General features: G+C 36.3%; 1 protein-coding gene across 1 annotated transcript in view; it reads left to right on the top strand.

The window, feature by feature from the left end:
* Window positions 1–4643, top strand: part of LOC136038063 (uncharacterized) — an 83923-nt gene extending 79280 nt beyond the window's left edge. Inside the window, exon 6 of the mRNA XM_065721025.1 lies at window positions 4375–4643. Coding sequence (XP_065577097.1) covers window positions 4375–4542 — 168 coding nt within the window. The 3' untranslated portion in view covers window positions 4543–4643. The remainder of the gene's footprint in view (window positions 1–4374) is intronic.
* Window positions 4644–14942: the final 10299 nt, after the last annotated feature.

Consider the following 14942-nt stretch of genomic DNA (forward strand, 5'->3'; position numbering starts at 1 on the left):
ATATGGCCCATAAGTTGACATGGTATTCACGTGATGGTAAGACAGCAAACCTTATTGATTATGTTATTGTAAACTGAAGACTAGCAGGATCAATACAAGATACTAGGGTGTATAGGAGTGCTGTTGTTGATGTTAAAAGTAAAGATCGCCATCTAGTAGTGTCTAAGGTTAATTTAAAGCTGAAATTTCGGAAGGGTAACTACCTCCCGGAAAGTTATGATGTTGGTAGACTCCAGGATGAAAATTTAAGAAAAAATTTCCAGGAACTATTGAATACTAAACTTGAAAGTTTAAAATTTGACAATTTGGAAGATGTATGGAATAATTTTAGAAAAACAATTTGTGAATTTGCTGATGGTGTCTTAGGGAGGAGTGCTAAGACTGCAACTAAGAATATTAGTGAAAAAGCTTTAGGTTAAATAGAGAGTAGAAGGTTTTTGTACAAGAATTATCTGAATGATAGGTCGTAATGAAAACAAAATGAAAGTAAAGAAAGTGGAGAAAGCATTAAAATATGAACTAAGGAGATTTGAAGTGGAGGCCATGGATAAAATTGCTGAGGATCTGGAAGATGCGGCTAGACGGCATAATAGTAAAATATTATACTGGCATGTTAATAAATTGAAAGGGAGTAGTCAATCCGGACTAGTCCTAGTTAAAGATAGAAATGGGGCCAAAATTAGTGATAAGGAAAAGGTTAAAGAAAGATGGTTGGAATATTTTGAGAATGTGCTAAACCGAGATACAGTTGCAGGAAAAGATATAGAAGAAAATGAAAAAGTTTGTGATACCTTGGATGTGAAGGAAGATTTGTTTAGTGAGGAAGAATTAGCGACAGTACCAAAAGGATTAAAAAATAGTAAGGCTCCAGGTGCTGATAGTGTGATAAATGAGTTTCTTAAATATGGTGGCTCTGAGGTTAGGAATAAGCTACTGAAGAATATGAACATGATTTTTGAAAAAGGGGAAATACCTAATGATTTTAGGAAAACATTAATTAAACCACTGTATAAGAAAGGTGACAAGAGTGAGTGTCGTAATTATCGAGGAATTAGTCTGGTCTCTAGGTAGCAAATTACTGAGTAATATGATACTTTTTAGACTGAGCGATGCTGTAGACAAAGTTTTAAGGGAAGAACAGTGCGGTTTTAGAAAAGGTAGAGGATGTGTCGACCAAGTTTTCACTCTTAGGTTAATAATTGAGAAGTTCCTTCGTTGTGAAACATCTTTGGTCCTCAGTTTTATCAATTATGAGCAAGCTTTCGATTCTGTTGATAGAAGAGCGTTAGTAAAGGTCTTATCCTTGTATGGTATACCAGAAAAATACATTGAAGTGATTTGTGCTATGTACGAGAATAATGCTGCTGTGGTTAAGATTGGAAATAAGGTTAGCCCCTGATTTCGTTTTAAATCAGGAGTTAAGCAGGGTTGTGGTCTATCCCCCTTTATATGGATCATTTTGATGGACTTCGTCTTAAGGAGCACAGGAAAGGCAATTGGAGACCAGGGAATCAAATGGGGAGGAAAAACGCTCCTGGACTTAGATTATGCTGATGATTTAAGCATATTAGATGAAACTGTGAGCGAAATGAATGCGTTTTTAGAGGTTTTGCGAGTTATGAGTGCTAGAATAAGCTTGAAAATTAATGTGAAGAAGACTAGGTCACTAAGGCTAGGAATAAGTGAAGATGAAAAGGGGACGTTGGGTAACGAAGAGATTGATCAGGTTGGCAGCTTCACTTACCTTGTTAGTATTATTCGTAAGGACGGTGGGAGCAATGCATATGTTAAAAGTAGAATAGCTAAGGCTCAGGGTGTTTTTTCACAGTTAAAAAAAAGTTTGGAAGAATAGAAAAACAAGTCTGCAAACCAAGATTAGAATTTTTGAAGCTACAGTGATGACAGTGGTCAAATATGGCTCTGAAGCATGGGTGCTCCGAAAAGCAGATGAAAATTTACTAGATGTATTCCAGAGAAATTGCCTACGGATTGTTCTGGGTACCCGGCTGACTGACCGTATTTCAAACAGTAGGTTGTACGAAAAATGTGATTCAATTCCGCTTTCTAGGGCTATAATGAAAGAAAGGTTGAGATGGCTAGGCCACGTTCTGCGGATGAAGGATGACAGATTGCCAAAGATTGTCCTTTTTGGCCAACTGTCTGGGACTACACGGAAAGCAGGTCGTCCTTGTCTGGGTTGGGAAGATGTCATAAATAAAGATTTAAAGGAAATGGGAACTACCTGGAAGGGTGTAAAGAGGGAGGCCTCGAATAGATAAGGCTGGAGGAGGAGCGTGCGTAGCTGTGTTGGCCTCAGGCGGTTTGGTGCTGCAGTGAGTTATTAGTAGTAGTAGTAAGAATCTTTAAGATCCCATTGGGACTATTCTCAGTCAGAAGGCAACAAGTACATGTCTTACACGTTGTGTTTGATTTCTACCAAAATTTACATTTCAGGAATTGTGTTTAGTTTATGTACACCTGAGCTACTGATTATCTGAATAGCTTAAACAGCGCATCTCATAATTTTTTAATAATCGATTGTAATTGTGAAGCAGCTATTTCTTTGGATGTTTTTAGCTCTCTGATAATGATTTATCTCATAAATAAATGCAGAGTAAGCATTGGGTACCTGTAGTTTATTACTGAGCTCACTAATAGCTTGGCCTTCTTGTAGTTGCGTATGTGTATATGGTAGTATGGTAAGCATTGCGGTTAAAATAAAACGCATAACCTGCCATCTATATTATGCATATCTCACAAAACAAATATGAATAGATGGCGTTTTAAGTTTCTAGCCTGAGTATGCGAAAAAAATACTGTCATTTGTGTTCTACCTACCTTTGAAAATATTTATAGCAAGTCTTTGTTGAATGTACTTTCACAAATAGGCACAAAATTCGGAATAGGGAAAGAGTTAAGACCGAATTTTCTGAGGCGTGCCTTAGCCCGATATTAGGTGGCGAATCCTCCAACTATATAGTGAAATTTGAGATTGAGATAATATGGTTTCGGCGGGGCCATTTAAGGGGACGAGCTTAAATAAAATTCGGTTTGAGGAAGATGATAATTTTGTATTTTTCGACACTAATTGATGGCAATCGAAACTAATCTAGCTTTTCACTGCTGTTTTTCGGTTACTGCATCTGTTTTGTCGGTCGATAAAAATCTTACAGGGTAAAAAAAAGACAAACCGAAACCCAGAACCAGGTATTAAGAAATATCATGGTTTATAGTATCTATGAAGGACTTTAATATTTTGAAGTGTTTATGGTGCTAGAAGCGTCACGGCAATTATGAATATTGCCCTTTGTGTAATCGCAATCTTTAGACTTATTTTTCTCACTTCAAAGTAAAAACAGATTGGAAACTTCTGCAAAACTGTATCACTTTTCGAAAGATGATATAGTCTCCATAGAATCGAAATTGATAAAAGCCTATTTACTGAAGGATTTTATGCAATCAGTCTGGGTTTAGTTTTTAGTTAAATCGTGAAAACAGAATGGGCTATTTCAATTTGATAGCCAATTACAAATTTTTGGGAAAAAATGAATTGACTAGTTTTAAGCAAGTTTATATTAATTGAAGACCAATAAAATCAGTTACAAATCTTCAAGATGACAAGTCCTCAGTTTTTTAGAAACTATTTTATTGACTTGAATTGTCCTAGCGTTTATAGGTGAAGGTACTACCATGCCATCTAGATTATTAATTCGTTTATGAATGCTTTCCAAATCTTAATTGCAAACCGGGTTAAACTTCTTCCAGGAGTAAATATTATCTGACCCTTGCTGTTCTTAAAAATCGACTACAGTAAATAAAAAAGCATTACGTCACATTTTTACCGAACTGAGATTAGTCGTCTACATTCCCCAACTTGCTATATTGTATCGATTAATTCAACTCATTTTTGCACATACAACTACCTTCCTGGAATTTCTGATGAGAATAAAAGAATTTTGAATACAATTTTGAAGTATTCTAGCAAAACTGAAAAAATAAGATGATTGATTTTCTTCCCAGGGGTTCTTTTTAGCAGGAAATTTGTGTAAAAGATGTACTTTCTCTTCGAGATAATCTCTAACCTTTCAATTTAAAGAATTGGAATGATGGTGTCATCATTAGTTTCTTTTGGTGCATCAGTGTCAGTTTTAACTACATTCAGAATTTCTACGAAGCTGTCCATTAATCCCATCTATTCTTTTGTGCCAACTTTTAAAATTAATTTCTCTGCAACAAAAGTTGAAATGTACAAAAAGTGTTTTTGTGAAAGCTACTCTGTAGAAATTTGTTCCAAAGAATTGTTATGGCTTGACATTTTTTCTTTTGTTTTCATTTAATTAATATATATGTTATGTTATCTTTATTTGATTTTAGGAATTGATGCAACCTCGTTTCACTAAAGGAGCAAATCCTTGGGTTGAGATAAAATCTAATTGGTATGGCCCTTTTTTAGATGTTCTAGAAAGCAGTGGACTCTTAAAACGGCATGAAGACGCCTACAATGTTATGTTACTTGACCTAACAGATGGCTTTGGGAACTAGTAAGCACAATTAACCATTTATTTTCAGTTCTTTATTTTTCAAACACAATGCCTTGTTTGTCCTGATTCTTTTGATAATATATTCTTTCACAATTTTGCAAATGTCTTTATTAATTTTAATAAAGAGATTAGAATGGCCTTGCGGACTTAGAATAAGCGACTAATGTATTAACAACATTGCATTCAGAAGAAAGAAATTCTCAAACCTGTGACCCAAACTAAGTAATCAGTGCTGCCAGGTATTAAGCATAAATTCCTCTTTGAGTGTAAACCCTTATTCTAGGAATTGGATAATGCCTTAGGGCAGGAGGTGGGGGAACTATATAATGTTACCTGAGCTTCCGTTGAACTTTTTGGAAAACAGAGAAAAGGAAACTTATTCCTTTAGATGTTGGAACTGTAAGTACTGTTTTTCATTTCCAATTCCATAAAAAGCCATCTTCGCTTGGCATACTAAGGAATGTGAAGCAAAAATTTAATTTCTAGCAAATTTTGAAAATTTGCAGCAAATGTGGAAAGTCTGAGTTTGAAAGTCAGTCAAGTTGAAACAGTGGAAAGATTTGTGCAAACTAATCTGTAAGTTCAAACAAGAGAGTGCTCATTTTACAAATTATTGCGTAAGACCCGCTCTTACAAGATAAATTGGAAAGAAAGTTGCTTATCATCGTTGTCGCAGTTTGTAGTTGATCCATTACATTTTTAAAAGTACTTATTTCCCCAACAACACTCCTCTGATGGGTCCTTATACACTGACCGTTTTGGCAAGTGTGTTTATTTTGTAGCAAGTTGACGGGAGTGACTGTAATTAGCAGAACAAATGTTTTAATTCGTTGGAAGTTGTTTGAAATTTTATAAATTTTTTCTTGTTGAAAGATTTGAAGAAAGATTTTAATTTCTAATCTTTTTCAAATGGCCTCTGAAATCCAACCTCCGTGAAAAAAATGTTCCCGAAAATCTCCGCCCCAATGGAAAGTTGCTCACGTAGAAAATTCCCCCATGGAGAATTTCTCCCGCAGATAATTCCTCCCCCCGTGTAAAAATCCTCCAGACAATTGGTTCTCGCTAAAAATTTCCGCCGGTACATCTTCACATGTTAAATTTAGTTTGCAAAGACAAATAAAAAGAACGAATACAAAAAGAATTCCTATAAAAGGAATGTATGAATTCTGAAAAATTTACTCTGGAAAGCTCACCCCAAGAGACTTCCCTCCCCATGGACAATTTTCACCTTGGAAAAGCCTCCTCCCCCCAAAAAACGTCTATCTACTTCCCAACAACAAATACAGTACGCTAACAATCGGTAGATTTCGTAACTTACAGTCCTGTCCCCAGGGTGTTTGGGGAGGTCATGTTATCCCTAAAGGCGCAATCATTGTACATTGCATCTATGATGAACAAAGTGATTGTCAAAAAATTTTGTTCAGACGACTTTGGGAAAAATGTTCAATGGAGGGGGCTAGCTACCCTCCAATCTTCTTGCTCACTTAAAAAGGGCACTAGAACTTTTGATTTCTGATCAAATGTGCCCTCTCCCGATCTTCTATGATTACTAGTTTGAAATGGTAGCCATGGCAAAAAAACAAATACGCATTCGTAATCTTTCTTCTGACAAAAAAAAAACAAACAAAAAACAAAACAAAAACATTTTAGTATATATGAGCCTGAAACCTCTGCAGTAGGGTTCTTTGAACTGCTGAATCTGGTAGTGTTATTCTCCTTAAGATCACTCGACGTTTTAGGGGTGTCTCCCTGTTTTTAGAAAATTGTGCATATTTTTTCAGGCTCTTAAGTTTTGATGGGTAACATTCAATTTAATCACTTTTAATTTTAAATATTTTGAATCACCATAAAAGATCGATCCTTTTGATGTCTCTATTGTTATCCAAGCTCTTTTTTTTCGGTTACCACTAATCCGCATCGCTTCTTTTTTACAGTTTGTTATTATAAATTGTTTGATAGTTGTAGGAACCAATAACCGATTCAAAAGACTATCAGAATTCAACACAAAATGTTATGTAGTTGGTTAATACCGAAGAGCTATTAAGATGGCACATATGTTGATGATGTTAAAGCGAATTGCCTCAAACATGGTGAAAAATATTGCGATGATTTAGGTCTCATTCAGCTATTCCACGAACTCCAAGATATGAAAAAGAATAATTCGACACTGACACATTTTCAAAAAAATATAGCTGTGTTAGAATTAATTTTGCAATATGAAGTGAAGGGATCTTCGCAAATGTAAGAGTTGCGTATCAAATATTATTAGTGGTTGCAGTGTAGTGGCCAGTAATGAGCGGCCGTTTAGTAAAATTAAATTAATATTAACGTACCTCAGATCGACTATGGGCCAGGATAGACTAAATGATTTAGCGGCATGCGAAGAATTGCCAACAATCAATTAGAACGATATAATTAATCATTTTGCAGAGTCTAAAGCAAGAAGTCAGATTTAAATAAATGGAAGAATTTGTTAATAAAAGAGAATTTTGTGAAAATTTGGCCTGAAAATTTTTGGGAGACAAGTGGGTGCTAATCAAGATTTTACCCTGGGCGCAAGAGAGGTCAGAACCGCCACTGAGAGAGATAGAGTTTGATGTGAGGGTATATCTGGATGTAAAAGAAGAGTTTACATATTTGGGCTGTAATTTGACAGCAAAGAACAAGTTCAGTCAAAATACAGAAATAAGTTTGGCAAAAGGAAAGCGAGCTTCTTTTATCGTGACTGCAAGCCAGTAAGCCAAGTTTGAATATTTAATGACATATTAACAAATATTTCTCACTAAGACAGTTCAGACTATGCCTTATGCGTGTGAAATTTGGAAAAAGAAATTGCTACTATGTTAGAAAGTGCTCAGGTAGAATATTTTGAAAGGGTTCTTGGAGAAAGTGGATTTGTTAATAAATTAGAGTTACCACTAGTTTTATAGGGACTGAGTGCTGGCACTGAGAAACAGAAGACTCATTAGTATGATTAATACTACAACTACAAACAAAACATTCCAGCACCAAGACGCTTAGAGACAACAGAGCTCCACACGTTTCTTCTCCACCTCAATCTGCTCATAGCTTCACTCTTTACCACCTCCCAAGAAGTTCCATTTTCTCTTAAACTCTTTCTCCTGTCCTCTTCTTACCCTATTCGGAGACAACCAGCTTTTCGTTTAGCCCTAGATGGATGGCCAAAAAGAACAAACTTGGGCAATTTTTCATCTTAAAAACGTGTCCAGGCCATCCCAAGCTCCTGAAGATGTCTAGGTTCTGTCTTGCGGGATAGCGCATTAGTTACCCTGTATCAGAGTCAGAATGGTTCGTGACAAAGTACAATCAAGGGAACATCGGATGATTTTGCTCAGCTATGGAATGAAGGTGCAGTTGTATACGTGGATGTCGGTATGATAACGGAGTAAATGGAACCAGGATATTCTATTCATATGTGGCACAAGAAGATGGCAAAGACCAAGTCACTCGACATATATGCATAGGTTAAAGGAGCGTAGGAAAAGAGGTTTATTTTATGGCAGAAATGTGGGGGATAAGTTATGCTATTTAGTAAGTCCCTCACTACCAAATAAATCTTTACTATAATCATTACGAATTCTCGGGCAAGCCCATGTTTGACAGACTTCTTACCAGAAATTCCCTTTCAAATCCATGAAACGCCCCTTTAAGGACAAGAAGCGATAGAAATGGTTGCTCTCCCTTTCCCTAGTATATTTTCTAATTACACTATGTATAGTACAAACGTGGTCTACCATAGAATAATTTTCTTTAAAACCTGCCTGAAACATCATCAGTCTTTTCCCCTTTCCAAACATAAATCTACTCACTGCACAAAATCATAGAAAATACTTTACTTGGTCTGTTGCTTAACTGCATAGGCCATAACCTCGGATTTTTCGCGGTCTCTTCTTTTAGAAATTGTACTACTAGTGACGCAACCCATTGTTTGACCACTTGAAAAATTCCATCACATTTAAAAAAATGATTCATCATTTCGGTATTACCGAGTTTCCGGCCCTTTTCCGAAATATTACTGGGACTTTACTTGTTCCAAGTGATGGTTGACCTTCTACTCGTTTCAGGGATTCTTATGGTTTCTCCTAGGTAATACGCTGGAAAGGTTCTCGATCTTCTTCTTTAAAAGGTTTATGTGAAAACCCGCTTGCTAAGCCTACTATGTTTTGAAGATCAATATAATTATACAATCGACTTCTCTCTCGCCTTTTCCTTGCCTTTAAATAATCTGGTGAACTTTCAGCTTTTGTAACTCTTCTTTCTTTATTTCTACTCCTAAGAGATTATTCACTAATTTCCAGAATTATCTACTATCACTAAGCCACTACGCCCAACTGGTTCTCTAACATTCATCCTAGTTAAAAACTAATCCCAATAAAAAAATATTTTCCATTCAGTAACCTCTCCTTGGGAATAACAGCGACAACTTTCTCATGGTAAGAGCAGTACTGCTAATTTCAGTCACCATCCAGCCGCTGGCCGTCCTGTACAGTTTCTGACCATCAGGAAGGTATTTTTTAAAATATGCTGCTCTTACAAGACTGCCAAAGTCACTCTTGCTGTCACCCTTGGGAAAATGAAGGACCAACGGTTGTGCAGAAAAGGTTCTTTGTGGCGCAATACAAGGTGGAAGAAAGAAGTTACCTTGTTATTACCAGTTCTTGGGATCAAGTACTCCTGATGGCTAGTGAATGGTAGATGACTTTCCTCTCTTTTGAGAGACGAACGTTGGCTTCCCTAGCTGGTCTAAATTTTGTGAGTGGGTTCTCGGAATGCGCTGTGGATAATAAGGGCAATTCATATGACCACAAACTCTTCAATTATCTTCAGATGAATCATATTTCTTTCATTTTTCAAGTTGGGATAATTGGTGACTTGATGCACTGTTGCCACTATAGCAAAACCTAATATACTATCATCAAGTAAGAAATTAACTAAGAGTTTTTTCTAAGCTCCGTGTGTATATTTTTTCATGGGACCCTTCTCCGTTACTTCCTATTGATGCCTGGTATTTTCTAATAACTGAAGACGATCAAAATAAAAATATTCTAATTTTTTTTTTTCAGACCTATCATTTAAAGGGCTATTACTGAGAATAACACCCTTTAAATGGGCGGAACTGTATATTAAAAATTTTACAACCTTAGATATCAGTCAGTGTAAGAATATTATATTGCTGTACAAATACTGACAACTGGACGTCTTTTTATAGTATTTATAAGAATATTAAATCATTAGTAATCTTTAACAAAGCTTATTTTTTCCCTACAAATCAAGTATCTTTGGTTGTAAAATAGTTTATTTACGAAAGCTAAAACTTAACAACAAATAGTAAATTTACGGACAAGACGTTTTCAAACTTGTGGAGAAATATTAGAATAAGTTTTCTTAATAATTTGGAGATTTTGAGACTACAGATAGATTATTTTTTACTTTTCAGTCCAAACCTATACAATATTAAACCGTCATTTGAAAAAAAAATGTAGACCAATTTTATTAGTCCGTGATTAAGCGACCAGGACAAAATATATACTACGCAAAAAAAAATGTAAGGCGAGACAGAGTAAAGTAACGGACATCTATTAATTTTACTTTTATTTTGGAAAACTGGAAACCACAGGAAATAGCTAAGAGTAAAATATATCGTCAGAAGTTTCAAAAACGACATTAAAACTTCATTTTTGCATGGGAACGGTAGCCGGTAATGTTTGTGGTTTAGCTTTTACTATGATGCTTCCAGGCTATTTAAAGCAAGAATACTTGCCTAATAATAAAGCTATAGTCAGCTTTATGATACACTGAGAAATAAAAATATGACAGCTGATTTATTGAGACAGTCAAACATTTTGAAACACGATTTTTTACAATAAAAAACTATTGCATAGCGGATACCCCAATTGAAAATTATAATGAAATGTGTCATAATGCAGAAACCCGCAAATGTACTTTTTGCATTTTCTATAAACAAGGCATAGAATTTGGAAATATTTTTCATTTTGGTATACGTTTTCACTAAACTTGATTTTTAGAGATTTCGTCGTTTATTTAAAAAAAAAAATTCTAAATGCAATATTAGTTAGCAATTTCCTACTAGCGCGTAGAAACAAAAGCAGTAATTGATTAACGATTCTCATAAATGGATAAACTGGAAAAAAAAATGCAAATAACTACAAGCTGAGAAAAAATTCCTCGCCCTTACGGTTTTCCTATCTCTTAGAATATCTTAAGAATTATCCAATAATTTTCTCTAATTAGGTTTTCTCACAATTAGGTTGGTTAGAGAAATTTGCAGTCAATGTTGGCTAAAAAATTTTATGCTTGCTAAAATTAAATTTTTAGTAAAATGGTTAACTTACAATTTTGTAAGGACGGAGAAAAACGCCCCTAACTTTAACATGGGATAACGTTGGACAATCAACATCTAACGTTCCCATTAGATGCTGGATATGTACCAGACATACTTTCAATGGATACATTCTTTCAGGATTCGCCCTTGAGATTTTCGAATAAACGGGTTGTGCGAGATCAAAAGCAATATCGGGCTAAGGTTTATTTATAGACATGGAATATATATTTCCAATAAATAAAATTTGCTGAGTGTTAGCTGAAGTTATTTTTTAGCTCTTTTAAAGGGAATTGATAGTAAGATAGTTAACTAATAATTTGCCGACGCACAAGATAAACGTTCCTATTGGTTCTCACAGCTGCGCCAAAAACCGGTCGTGCGCCGCCAAGAATCTTCTACCGTGCCGCCACCGAAAAGGCTTCAGCGCGCCGATGCCGCCGCCAATACGGTCGGCAGCGGCGCACCGCCTAAAATTTCTAGGGCCGAATTATTTCGGAGATTATTTAGAGGGAAATATAACACAAAGTTTGTTATCTAACAGTACATGTAAAAATTCGGATCCTATCAATGTGTTTTTGAATCTACTCGTCAACGATGGACTTAAGATATCTACTTGGTCCTCTTTGTTACACTGTAATATTTTCTAATTAAAATGAAAAATGCAGCTATTCTACAAAGGCCAGAAAGCAAAGTGATAAAAATTTTAAGTAATACCCCCCTTCCCACCCAAAATGATCTTATACGTATGTACATAGAAGCATGGGCAAAGTGGAAGAACTAAACTTATATACACATTCTTTGTCTTCCTAACAACCTTCTCAAAAACAATTTAAATATAAAATAGCAATGAATTCCTTAAAAAAAAATTGTGATTTAAATGAGATTCTTGATGCTGATGCTCAGTTGCCCATTGAGCAGGTTGGGAAATTGGGAAATCTGGCCTTGTTTGCAAGCTTCTAGATGATGAATATTATTAACTAACGCGTGACCTTTGCTCTCTACAGCCAAATTTGTCTACAAGAATCGAGGTTATTGAGAGAGAATTCTTTCCCATCCTGAATGTTGCTCTGATCAGTCAGGGCCTCCTAAAATGTCACCTTAAAGAGCAATATAATGATAACACCAGTATTTTGCTTCTGAAAGAAAATGTGGAAGACAAGTTTGAATTTCACTTCCCAAGGGATGATCTCATGGTGGCAACTGCACTTTTGGACTTCGGAACATTCAAGATACTTGAGATTGATGAGCATCTGAACCTTCTTGATGGCTTACTGACAAGAAGAGAATCCTGGTTCAAAATGGCTAAGCCCCTAGTTCTGGCAGCTGACATAAGGTACTTTATAACATATCACGTGAAGCGACTTTGTGCAATCAAAGTAGTGTAGGGGATCCAGCTACGGAACTTACAACCTTTTTTGTGCACTAAAGCTTGCCTATACTAAAATAAAGCATTGACCTACACACATAACAATACTTAAAGAGAGATACCTCATTAGAATAACCAGTTTTTCCTAGCAACTAGATCCGGTGAATGACCTACATATTCCTGTTGGAACATGATTAACATATATTCAACCTTCACATGACAATTGATTCAAGTACAGAAAGGTGGTGACCAATTAAGTAAACCATTTATTTGATTTCAAACTAGACTAATAGAATTTATGATATAATGTTTAACGTTACTTAACAGCATCTATATCATATGCACACAGTAACCGCTTGTATCATCACATTCATGGGTATGAGTGCTTATACCAACACTTCCTTTAGAGGAAAACTCGTGGTCATCCATTTCCTACCTCTAAGGAGCCCAATACCCCTCCCTCAACTTTTACCCTCCTTTTCTTGAACTTTTCTTTAGGTTAAATTTTTTTTAACTAAGTTTTTTTCTTAGAAATTTCTTTAGCTTTTTTTCATGTCCCGGCGAAATTCCTATAAGGCTGATACACGCATGCTCCTCCTTCCTGGCCACGCCATTGGCTATGATGTATAACCAGTGTCTACTGGAAGGCGTTTTTCCAGATGAGTTTAAAAAGGCATTTATCACACCTATTCCGAAGAAAACATCACCCACCTCATCGTCAGACCTTTGGCCGATTTCGAAGACGCCCATCATCTCGAAAGTCTTTGAAGACTTTATTCTACAGTGGCTACTAGCAGAAGTAGAACATAAAATCGACCCTATGCAGTTCGGTTTTCGTCGAGGGCACAGCACAACACATTATCTGGTCAGATTACTTCGTGATCTACTAGAGCACCTAGAAATTTCGGAGGCCCTTGCTGATATAATAATTTCTGATTTCGTGAAAGCTTTCGATCTTCTTGACCACGAGACTGTTATCAATGAAGCCCTTGCCCTGGAGGTCTCGCAGTTTCTGCTGTGCATCATCGCAAGTTTTCTTTCTAGTCGTCAACAGTGCGTACAACTTGAAAACGGGGAAGCATCCAACTTCCAAGACATCACATGTGGAGCAGCCCAAGGAAGCAAGCTAGGTCCCATCTTATTTGTCATTGTAATTAACCGACTGATGAGACAACATAAACAAAGGTACAAGTTCTGAGATGACTGTTTAATAAGTCTACTACGATTCCTTTCACAAACATACGACCAACTTGAGCCCCTGGTTGCAGAGCTTCGGGATCAAGCTGATCAAGTGAAGCTCCAGCTAAGTCTCGAGAAAAGCTGTGTGTTGCGTGTCAACTTCCTAAAGAAGAAGAGCATTGACGAACCTGTACTTCTCCAAACAAAGAAATCAGTCAAAATACTCGGCATCGCACTAAGTGACGATCTTAGGTTCGGAGATCACATCAACCAGATCACAGCAAAAGCAGCTGGTCTTCTAAAATCCTTTGCAAATCTCAAAAGGTTTGGAATGACAGAACAACTCCTTCTTTCGTGCTACAAAACTTATGTAATTCCCATAGTCATGTACGGCTGTCCTGTCTGGCACCCATCGCTCACAGAGAAAGACAGAAGTCAGCTTGAAACAATTCAGACAAGAGCCTGCAAAATAATCCTTGGATCAAATTGCAAAAACTACGAAGAAAGCTTGAGCGAACTCAGGTTCCCAACCCTGGATGAAAGGATGCACGAAACGCTGATGAAGTTTGGAGCTGACATCCTGAAGTCCCCAACGCACCGAGATATCCTGCCTCAGTTTACTTCAGTGACTCACGCACACAAGACGAGGGTGGCAACTTTTAAAGAGGGAAAAGAACTGTTAGAATGCCCGCCTACACACTCAACGACAAGATTTTTAAACTCCTTCGTTCCATACTACGTGAAGCACTACAACGACAATATCCTCAAATCGAAGTGATGGCTCATCATGTGTGTTCTTTATGTTGCGTCTTTTTGCGTTTTTCTATTTTTTTTATTTTTTTTGACGATACCCATGTTATTGCATTGTGATAAAGAGAAAGAATAAAGATTATTATTATTTATTTATTTATGTCTTAAAATGACATAAAATATACTTAAAACAAAAGAAAAATTCACTTGTAATATTTTGAAATATTAAATGAAGCTGGTATTGATATGTTAATCGTGACGTTAACCGTCCTAGCCGAGTGGACTGATGTGCTGGATTTACGATCCTTTGTCCAAGAGGGCGAAGGTTCAAATCCTAGTGTACCTAATTGTTTGATTTCGGACGGGGGTCAGTGGCGTTAATCTTTAAACTCAGTCAGAGTCAACCCAGTTCTAAATGGGTAGCCCCAATTGCACTTCCTAGATAAGCCCCAATTGCACTTCCTAGCTGAAGGGCCAAGAAACAGAGATCAGCACTGCGGTAGAAACCATAAAGTTCCATGCCGTATTCTTTATCTTTCACCTTTAATCTTGGTTTTTCGTTTTAATTTTTTTTTTTACTTTTTGTTTTACTGTTTTTTTTAGAAGGATGCCTGTAATAATAGGCTATAATATTCATAAGAATCTCAGCCAAGTGTTTCCAAATCTTGTGAGATATTACCAAAATCTTGTCTGGTATTGTCAAACATCTTGCACTACATTATCCAAATATCACTTGACATAA

This window comes from Artemia franciscana, chromosome 17, assembly GCF_032884065.1.
Source record: "Artemia franciscana chromosome 17, ASM3288406v1, whole genome shotgun sequence".
Taxonomy (NCBI): Eukaryota; Metazoa; Arthropoda; class Branchiopoda; order Anostraca; family Artemiidae; genus Artemia; species Artemia franciscana.